Source organism: Condylura cristata, unplaced genomic scaffold, assembly GCF_000260355.1.
Source record: "Condylura cristata isolate star-nosed mole 26May11 unplaced genomic scaffold, ConCri1.0 scaffold00021, whole genome shotgun sequence".
Lineage (NCBI taxonomy): Eukaryota > Metazoa > Chordata > Mammalia > Eulipotyphla > Talpidae > Condylura > Condylura cristata.
In genome coordinates, this window is record NW_004567122.1 from 24,026,381 (window position 1) to 24,037,786 (window position 11,406).

Below are 11,406 nucleotides of genomic sequence, written 5' to 3' on the forward strand. Positions count from 1 at the left end.
AAAAAGAAAAAAGATAACATGGAATATTATGTGAATTAAACACTCTGAATTAAACACTCTGTACTAACTTGGTAATGTCCACAATAATTCTGTGAAGTAGATACTATTATTTCCATTTTCATGTAGCAAAATTGAGGTTCATATAGGTTAACTAACCTGACACAAGATCAGAACCAAAACTCTAGTTTTGGTAGGAATACAGAAACAACCCTCTTAACCCTAGGTGATACATACCACCATTCACCTATTTCATGGTTAGGTAAATCAGAAAATCCCTTCAGGTTTGAGTTTTCACAACAGCAAAATTAAGTTGCTAGGAATGTTAAATGAAATTTAAGTGCATACTAATTCCATTGTTTACTACAGTAAATACCAACGACCACTTTGTAAGACTTCAGTGGTAACAGCTGCTGTTATTCTACACTATCCTACTGTTATCCCACATATATTCATGTCCTCTGTTTTACTAAGAATACAATTCCAATCAAAATAACAATATAAATATTTAAAGGAAAATCTTTTTTGTTGTCTGCCTAAAATACTAAACAATTTGGAGATTTTACTGAATTCACCAGTCACTTACCACCTGATTTAATAGTCCTACTTGAGAAATTTACCCAGAGATATGCCTGTATATGTATGAAGCATGTATTAGGCTACTTGCTGCAGACCTATTTGTAATATTCAAAGAAGGTGAGCTAGGGGTTAAGTCTCAGCACCACCTGGTGAAGGCCCGTCTTAATAGTTTGTGCCTGAATTTGATCTCTGGCCAGGGAGCTGACCCACATGATGCAGCAGACCTCTCCTGTCTCACTCACTGCTCCCCTCAGCAATATATTTCAGTAGATAGATTCACCTGTTCTGTTTCCCCACTCTGTCTCTGGTGAATCCTCTCATACCCCATACATCTGGCCTGCACCCCAGTTCTATGCAAATATGAATAAAAGTAAAATGTTCAAAAAAAGTCAAAGAGAAGAAAAACCTAAGTATTCAACAGAGGGCTGGCTAAACTGATTTATGTGCATACAATACTATATGGATTGTTAAAAAGACAAAAGGAAAAAGTGAAAAAGAATGAGGATGCTTTCTTTGTACTGATAGAAAATTTGCCATAATTCCTGAAAATAAAAAACAAAATGCAATGAGAAAACGAAGTCTTTGTAATAGTGTAAAATTAATGGACATCCATATGCTAAAGAATGTAGAACCATTCTTTGTATATCAATCACATACAAAAATCAAAATGTTTCAAAAGACCTAAATATAAGAGATAAAAACATTGGACTGTGAGAAGCAAACAAAAGTGTAAATCTCCATGACCTTGGTTAAATTAATGGTTCCTTAGATACACCATCAAAATCAGGCACTATCAAATTTTAAACTTGTATGCTCCAAAAGACATCATCAAGGAAGTACAAAGAAAACAGATGAGAAAAAAATTTGCAAATCGATATCTGATAAGAGAATTATATATAGAAACTAGGACTTCTAGAAACATATAATTAAATGATAAAACCACAAACAGCTCAACTCAAAATTGGTTGAGGCTCTGAAAAGCTATTTTTCCAAAGGTAGTCAAAGTCAATAAGCATATAAAAAGATGTTCAACGTCATAAGTCAACAGAAAATTGGAAATTAAGCTCACAATACAATTCTACTTTGCGGGCACTAAAATGGACACAATAAGATTCAAATAGTAACATGTACTGACAGGGATGTGGCAAAATCAGAAATCTCACATGCTGTTGCTGGGAATGTGAGAAAGTGCAGAAATAGCCAACAGTCTGGCAGTTCCTCACTTGGAGTTGCCACAGGTTCTAGCAACTGCACTCGAAGACACATAACCCAGAGAACTGAACACACATTTACACAAAAAAAAAAAACCAGAATGTTCATTAAAAAGGCATCATTAAAAAACAGACAGTAAAAAAATCCAAATATTCAACTCATAAAGGGATCAATAAAATGTGATGCCCATATAAGGCATTATTACTCAGCAATAGGAAGAAATGGAGTACTGACACATGCTACAACTAGGATGTAACATGAAAAAATTATGCCGAATGAAAGTAGTTACAAAGGAACTACATACTGTATTTCTTTATAAATCAAAAAACAATCTGTAAAGACAGAAAGCAGATTAGCAGCTGCCTAGGATTAGAGAATATGGTGGAGGCTTAGAGGTAACAAAGGGTTTGGGGTTTCAATAAAAATATTCTAAAATGGCTGTGGCAACAGATGTATAACCCTGTAATATAACAAAAGTCAATGAGTTGTGCATTTAAAATGAGTAAGTTATATGGTATGCCAATTTGACTCAGTAATAAAGCTTTTAAAACATGAAGTACTGATTAAACATTACACAAAATGAAAGAAGCCAGATACAAAGGGTCAAATATCATACTATTCCATTTATGCGAAATGTCCAGAAAAGGCAAATCCATGGAGATAGGAAGTAAATTACTGGCAGCCAGGAGATGGTGAGATGGAGAAATGGAAAGTAACTTAATAAGCATGGGGTTTCTTTATGGAGGAACGAAAATGTTCTAGAACTAAACAGTAGTAATGACTACAAAATTTTGTGACCATACTCAGAAAACACTAAATTGTAGCTTTAAAATGGTAAATATGAAGCTATCTGAATTCTATCTCAATTTTAAAAAATAATTCAGGTAATTTAAGTGTACCTGAACATGAATCAGATACACTGCTTGTCAGTTAATTGTATAATGTACTGACTCACAAATTCTATGACTAAGTGATATTTATGAAGAAAGGTGGCTGGGGTTATAAAGGGTTAAGGAGAAACATCTATGTTAATGAAAATGGTTAGTACCTTGGACATACTAACCTATGCATGTGATATAATAGTACAGAACACAAATGAGTGCAAGAAAAGCTGGACATATCTGAGATCTGTAAAGTGTATCAATACCAATATCCTAGCAGCCATATTATAATATAGCTTTGCAAAATGAGGTCATTGAGGAAAAGTATGTAAAGGGTAAATCCCTATAAAGAGTAAGCAATCTGTTATTTTCTTAAAACTGCATGTGAGGGCCCTCCCTGGTAGCGCAGTGGGTTAAAGCACAGCACTGAGAATCTAAAGCCACTTCCTCATGAGTTCGATCCCTGCCTGCCCTGAAGGTGACCACATGGCGTGGCAGACCTCTCCTGACCGGCCCGCTGCTCCCCTCAGCAGTGTACTTCGTCAATCTGCCTGTTCTGTTCCCCCCTCTGTCTCTGGTGAAGCCTCTCACCCTCCGCATCTCTGGCCTGTACCCCACCTCTATATGAATAAATAAATAAATCTTTAAAAAAAACTGCATGTGAATTTATATTCATCTCAAAAAAATTTTAATTTAAAAAATGGACAGATCAGGCTTCCCTAGTGGCGCAGGGGTTGACGTCAGCACTAACAAGCTATCGTCAGCCACCGTGGCATGAGTTAGCTAAATCACATGGCACAGCAGACCTCCCTTGATTTGCCTGCTGCTCCCTCAGCAATGTACTTCAGTAGACATGGCTGTTCTGCACCCCACTATGTCTCTGGTGAATCTTCTACCCACAGCACCTCTGGCTTACGCCCCAGTTTTTCTATACATAAATACATACATAAATGGACAGATCAATGTATATAATATGCTACTTTTCAGGTGAAAATAAAATTGTATTTGTTGTATTTATATAAAAAGAAACAATGAAAGCTTACTGAAAGTGGGTATCAGAGTGGGGAGAAATGGGATGGGATAGGAACTCAAAGCAGGAGTTTTTTCAAATTTTCTTTGAATCATGTGATCCTGTTACCTGATTAATAAGTAAATTATTAAAAGCACCATTGTAAAAAAGGACTTTAACTTAGCAAATATTCTACTCTGGAAAGAACTCCAATTTCAATTTCTCTTACCTCTAACCTCTGTGTCTGATCCTTACCCAAAAGGTCACGAACTTCTTCATTATATATTTCCAAGTAAGATACTCGAACCAAAAATCTATAAATAAAACATCATTTTTAAAAACATAAAACTACCCTTATTTCACTTTCTAAGAGCACAAATAAAATTAATAACTATGTCTTTTCCACATTTGTATTTCTCAACATTAAAAAAAAAATAAAAGAATTCTCTTTTACCTTGTATCGCCCTCTGCTTTTGCAATATGACCAAATATGTGAGCAAATGAATTTGGAATGATTCCTCTAAGTTCAGGAACAGCTCGAACACCTTCCATAGTAAAAGTTTTGCCTGTTCCAGTTTGTCCATATGCGAAAATAGTCCCTGAAATGAAGAAAATAATGATTTTTGCAGTCCAATGCTATAGAACTACACTCTTACAATGAATTCTTCGATGCTGTAATCCAACTTGTTCCACAGATTTAAAATTATCCTAGTTCATATTTTGTCTTTATTATCAACAGTTACAATGTGTACTCTGTGCCATATGAGTAAAACACTGTAAGTATTCCTATGAAACAGCTTCTTGTGTTAAGAGATAATCCAGGTTGTAGGGCAGGAAGAGGGGGACCCAAGTAGTGATTGGAGCATCCCTGAGTTGCCAGCCCAGAGGCCAAAGGAGTTAGAATTTGTAGGGCTCCATACCAAAGAACAGAAAGTCACAGACAAAGTTCCTAACACCTGCAGGGTCTTCCTCCACTCACACAGGCCAGTTACAATATCTACTGCCACCAAAACAACCAAAAGTGAAACAAAATGGGATTAAATTAGAAATCAGTAACAGAACATATGTGGGAAAAATCTCAAAATATTTGGAATCTAAAACATTACTAAATAATTCACTTATCAAAGAAGAAATCAAGAGGCAATACTGAAAGTATTTTGTATTACATGAGACTGAAAAGTCAGTATGGTCAAAATATATAGGAATCCACTAATATAGTACTTACAGGGCAATTCATCGTACGGAAGCTCTGTATTAGGAAGAAAGGCCTGAAAAACAAAGTCCTCAACTTCCATCGTAAGAACCAGGAAAAAGAGGATCCTCTTTGATAGCGTAGGGGTTAAAGACTCAATACTACCAGGCTATTGCCAGTCATAGGGAGACGAGTTTGATCCCTGGCCAGGGAAGTGACCCACATGGCGTGGCAGACCTCACCTGTCCAACCTGTGCTCCCCTCAGCAGTGTGTTTCAGTACATCTGCCTGTTCTGCTCCCCAAACTATCTCTGGTGAAGCCTCTTACCACCCCATACCCCTGGCCTACACATGAATACTCGTATGCATAAATTTTTTAAAAAGAAAAATGAAGCAAGTAAGAGAAAAGAAACAAAGATAAAAGCAGAAATCACTGAAATGGAAAATATAAAAATAGTAAAGGCAAATTAATAAAACCAAACACCAGTTCTTGAGAAGATAATTAAAAAATCATAAACCTCAGACCAGACTAGTCAAAAAAAGAGGGAAAAAAGACACAAATTACCTACATCAGGAAAGAGAAAGATTACTACATTCTAACAATAGGGGACTGATTAGAAAAAAGTAAATTTTTCCTGAGTAAATTCAACAACTTAACAAAACTGACAAATTCTGTGAAAGGAAAACTTAATAAAGCTCATTCAAGAAAAAAATAGGTAACCCACATAGCCCTGTATTAATGAAATAAATTATAGTTAAAAGCTTCTACAACCACACGCACATACACACATTCACACTCAAACTCTCCAGGCTTTACTGATAAATTCTACCAAACGTTCAAGGAAAATATAATATTAATTCTAGGTAAATTTTTCCATATGTTAAAAAGGAGGGAATACTTTCCAATTCATTCTGTGTAGTATTACCCTGATGCCAAAGCCAGATAAAGACATTACAGGAAAATTATATACCACACCTAAAAATTTAGGCAATTTTAGCAAATCAAATCTAACAACATATGAAAACATAATATACCATGATCAAGTGGCACAGTTCTTTCACTTTTAAAAATCATTCTATGCAACTGACCATATTAACAAGCTTTCAAAAAAGCTAACTTTGATAAATGCAGAAAAAAAACTGCACCTGAAAAAAAGCCCATTTCATCTTTAAAAACAAAAAGTCTGCAAACTGAGAACAGAAGGGAATTCCCTTGCTCCAATAAAGGGTATCTATGAAAAATGGACAGATAACATTATCCTTACTGGTTCACTGACGAAAGAGTGCTGTTTTCTTGATAAGATCAGGAACAAGACACTATATCCATTCTCACCACTTCTACCTAACAATATACTAGAGTCCTAGCCAGTTCTAATCATATGAGAAAAAGTTTGGAAATAAAGAAGTTGTACTATATTTGATGGCAAGATGCTCTTGTGTGTAGAAACCATAGGGAGTTGGCAAAAAAAAAGAAAAAAAAACAGATTGCAGGATACAAGGTCAATTTGCAAAACACAGTTAACATACTACTTTACAGTCACTGAGTATAAACTGAGAACCTCACACCCCATCAACCTTATTGCTGGTGGGATATAAAAATGGCACTGTGGATTACAATCTGTCAGTTCTTTTTGAACCTGGTAATTCCACATCCATGAAAATGAAAATATACATCCACACCAAAAAAATTGTACAAGAATGTACATTATTCATGAAAGTCAAAAAATGGAAATAATCCAATTGATCAACTGATGAACAGATAAACAAAGTATTAGCTTTTCATGCATTCCTTAATGATGGACCACAATGTGTACAATGGTGTTTAACAGGCTGTAGCATGTAGCCTGAGTGTCTAGTAGACTACTCTGGTGTGCTTATACATATAACATTTATACAGTGACAAAATTACCTAACAATGCATTTTTTAAAATTTAACCATGATTAGAAGTACCTAACTGTACATCCATATAATGGAATGCTAAGTGGCCATAAAAAAGAAAGTACTGATATAAACTACAACCTAGACAAACATTAAAAACATGCTAAGTAGGGCCCTCCCTGGTGGCGCAACAGGTTAAAGCACAGCTCTATGAAGCTATCACAGCCACTGTAGCACCAGTTCGATTCCCAACCAGGGAGGTGACCCACATAGCATGGCAGACCTTCCCTGACCCACCCACTGCTCCCCTCAGCAGTGTACCTTGTCAGTCTGCCTGTTCTTCTCCCTACTCTGTCTCTTGTGAATCCTCTCACCCCTCCACACCTCTGTATGCATAAATAAATCAATCTTTTTTTTTAAATGCTAAGTCAGATTCCAAAGAGTACATAAAGAGTATATGATTCCACTTGTATGAAATGCCCAGAACCAGCAAAGTTAAACACACAGAAAGTAAGTAAATGGTTGCAGAGGAGGAAATGGCCAATGCCTGTATGAGGGAGGAGGATGCCACTATTAGCAGGTAGTTCTTTGGGGGTTATGGTAATGTTCTTGAAACAGATAATGGTGACAGCTGCAAAGAACAGTAAGTATACTAAAAACCACTCAACTTGTATACTGAAAAATGGTTAAAATAGTCAACTGTTAAAGTCTATCTCAATTTAAAAAACTACCTAAAATTATCAGTTGCACTTCTATATAATGAAAATGTATAATTAAAAAACAAATCAAACAAGATAGAGAGCTGTATGTAACATGTTCATGGATCACAAGAGTCAATATTATCTGAAAATAACATAATTTCTGTCAAAAATCCAGAAGTTACTTTGTGTGTATAAAACTGACCTGATGGCCTTAACATTTCTATGAAAATGGAAAGAATTTAGAAAAGTGAAAATATTTTTGAAAAAAGAAGAACAAAGTTAAATAACATATACTGCCTAACTTTAAAACCTATACTTTAAGTATATAATAAAAACAGAACCTGGGATAGACAATGCAGATATAAGACCACGCATGTGTTTAGTGGACTCTGAAAAAATCATCAAGTTAATTCAACATGGGATGGCTGGCCTTCCAAAAAATGATGCGACACAACTGGATATCCACAGACAAGAAATGGGGGAGAAAAAAAATACAGAAATAAAGAGAACAGACCTGTACTTCAGACTGTAAGTAGAAACTTACAAATTCTAGTTGAAAATATCCGAGAAAATCTGTGTATTTGGGTTTGGTAAAAATTTATTATTTATGGTGCCAAAAGCCTGAGAGAAGAAAAAAGTTAATAAAATAGACTTAATCAAAATTGAGAACTTTTTCTAAGAAAAAACAATTTAAATATTCATAACAGTATTTTACAAAAAAACTGGAACAATCCCATCAAGTAACATAAAAGTTGGTAAAGTCATATGATGGAATACAATCTAGCAATAAAAAGCAAAAAACTACTGTCATTTGGAACAAGGAAGACCCTCAAAAATAATGTTAAAGAAAACAAGACCGGAGAGCATGATAGTGCATAATTTGATTTTTACAAAATTTCAAAGGAAAGCAAAACTTCACACAGAAGTCAGGTCAATAGCTATCTGACAGCAGGACTGTGAACATCAAAGCACTTCCTGGCATGATAAAACTAAATTGTGACAATGGTTTCAAAAGTATCTATTTACTACCACTTACCACTTTACAATTACAATGGGTGGATTTATTAGGGGTAGTAATAATACCTTCATCAAGTTGTTTCTTAAAAAAATAAAACTATATTAGGTACTCACCATTGTAGCCTTCAAGAACAGAATCAATAATAGGTCTTGCAGTTAAGTTGTAAACATCAAGCTGTTTACTCTCTGGTCCAAAAACAGTATCAAAAGTAAATGTCTTTGGAGGTTCATTGGAAGAATCCGTCTTATGTACAGTGATAGTTCCCCTCATCTCATCCACACTGACAGCCTGCTTGTAGCACATCGATTTCTCTCTCTCATTGAGGGGTCTGCACCTAACAACCACCTTCACATTATCGCAGCTTTCTGGCTTTTCTGATTTATTGATCTGGTGGAAAAAATGTTTAGAAATAATGAACTTTTATTTTTACTTTCAACAAATGAAGTTAAAATCTGAAAAAGAGGGCCTCCCTGGTGGCACAGGGATTAAAGTCTCAGCACTATCAAGCTATCTCCAACCACTGCAGCTTAAGTTGAATCACCAGCCAGGGAGCTACCTGAATATTTCAGTAGATATGGCTGTTCTGCTCCCCACTCTGTCTGTGGTGAATCCTCTCACCCCACCCCACCCCCATACTTCTCTGGCCTACACCCCAGTTCTTCTATACATAAATCAATCTAAAAAAAATCTGAAAAAATGTCAGGGCTGGGGCAGGAATAAACTAAAATCAGGAAAAAAAGCTACAGCTACTCTGCCATCTCAGGGCATAGCACATATTAAACACTCCATATATTTTTGTTAAAATATATGTAGATCTTAGGGCTACAGAAAGAACTTATTAAAGGATGTAAAGAGAAAATATAAAAAATGTTTTCTATATACTGCAAATGAGAAAATCTAAATTACATTTATAGTAAATGCTATTCAAACAGAAAACGTGCCCATATATCAGACTTCTTTCTGCACAAAAAGTCCCTAACTTCCTGAGTTTCTTAACTGTAGGAAAACATATGTAAGTATGGTTAACAATTTTTTTAAAGATTTATTTATTTATGCATACAGAACTGGGGTACAGGCCAGAGGTGCAGGGGCAGTGAGAGAATTCACCAGAGACAGAGTGAGGAGCAAAACTGCCATGTCTACTGAAATACACTGCTGAGGGGAGCAGCAGGTGAGGCAGGAAAGGTCTGCTGTGCCATGTGGGTCAGCATCCTGGCTGGGGATGGAACTGGTGCTGAAACTGCAGGTACTGCAGATTCTGCAGGCAGCTGCAGGTAGCTTCATAGTGCTGTGTTTTAACCTGTTGGCACCACCAAGGAGGACCCTGGTTAACAATTTTAATCAAGAATACAGTATGGTCCTTAGTTTCCTGAGACTTTTTTATTCTATAATGCATTAGTAAAGTGTGTATCACATAATAAATCCATATACAGTCATTTCTATAGAACACAATAAATTAAAGATAAAAGAGATGATTCAACCAGGCCCTCTTCCCCTCCCCCAATCTCTGTATGCATTCTGGGGGCTCTCTTGCAGTCTCCCACAGTCTCATTTCTTCTGTAGCTGACATTATATATATCGCTGGCCTCCTGGCTCAGGTGTTCACACTTACACACGTGCACACCCATGGTCCAGGTGTGCACCATCAGGCAAGCCTGCCCCAGACCCACACTCCCAAGCACTTTCTGCACTAGCCCCATCAAGGCCACAGGCAACAGACACTGAGGCTAGTGGCATAAAAACCTGATTAACTTCATTTACCCACAGTACTCTTATTTCTCCTTCTATATCTGGTTACAATTCTACTTTTATTAGCTGTCTATTTGATTAAGGTCTGTATTCCCCTCTCCCTACACCACAAATTGCAAACAGGTGGTCTAGTGCTCAATTCAGCCCACCGATATCTTTTGTTTGACTCAGGTATTTAAAAATACTTTGAATTTATTACTAACATTTTTAAAGTGAGAATTTTCACAAAAACAATAATTGTCTCTGAAAAGACAGATAATCTGACCAGCCGCCATTCCTACACGGCAACCACCCCTTCCTGCACCTCATTAACGTTAAGTGCATTGTGTCTGTAAACATGTACGATTTTCACCTCTGTCCAAGAAGGCAAGCAGCTCCTTCTAAAAATCAAATACCTCGCATATTTTGTTGAGCATTTTAAGTCCAGTGCCTAACATCTTGTTAGTACCCTCTATTTGTTGCATAAAATGAGAAATTACTTGAACGCAGTAACAAGGAACCAATGTTGAGCATGGAATGCTAAATGTCAAGCATTGCCCTTCAAGTCTCCTACACATTATTTCATTTCATTCTACAACAATCCCACGAGGAAATTTCTAGTTATTTGTGAAGTAAGGGCCCAGAAAGGACAAAAAGTCCGAGGCCTCGCTATCAGTAATTAACTAGCTACGGCTGAAGTGTTTTCCACCACCCTTAAAGGATGTACGACGCCCCCTTACTCTGTGTACCATAACCACCTGCGAAAACCTAAATGACAAAACACCTTTTGTAAATTAATATTGCCTCGATTTAAGCAAGCCCCCCTTTCCCACCACCCACCCCCCAAATAAAGGCCGAACACCACCACCCACTACACACAAAGACACCTACGGGTTACATTCTGCATTGTAAGCTAAAGTGCCACAGGAGGACTGACAGCTCGAACCAGGGCTCAGGAGTAGGGGGCAGAGAGCCCTCACTGTCCTGCCTTCGGAAGCTTTGCTCCGCAGCACAGAAAGCCCCCGAAAGGCGCGACGCCCGCAAAGCCGACCCTCGGCTGTCGCTCCCAGACGGCCCCCTGCCCAGGCGGCTGGGCTGGGAGGAGCGCGCATCCTCTAGCACAGCGCCTTTCAGTCAGGCGGCGCAGGCCCCGCGGGGTGCAGCAGCGACCCAGGCGTCAGGGCCCGCCCGGGGCCCTCCCAAGGCCGCC

The 11,406-nt window shown here is 37.4% G+C and overlaps 1 protein-coding gene across 5 annotated transcripts in view; it reads right to left on the reverse strand.

Annotated features, from left to right (window-relative positions):
* The window catches only part of KIF3A (kinesin family member 3A), a 45,388-nt gene that overhangs the window by 33,613 nt on the left and 369 nt on the right, over positions 1-11,406 (reverse strand). For all 5 annotated transcript variants that reach the window (XM_004686708.2, XM_012727955.1, XM_012727952.1 and 2 more), the window contains exons 2-4: positions 8,582-8,855; positions 4,133-4,277; positions 3,908-3,992 (exon numbers count right to left, since the gene is read on the reverse strand). In XM_004686708.2, the coding sequence (XP_004686765.1) occupies positions 3,908-3,992; positions 4,133-4,277; positions 8,582-8,855 (504 nt within the window). The remainder of the gene's footprint in view (positions 1-3,907; positions 3,993-4,132; positions 4,278-8,581; positions 8,856-11,406) is intronic.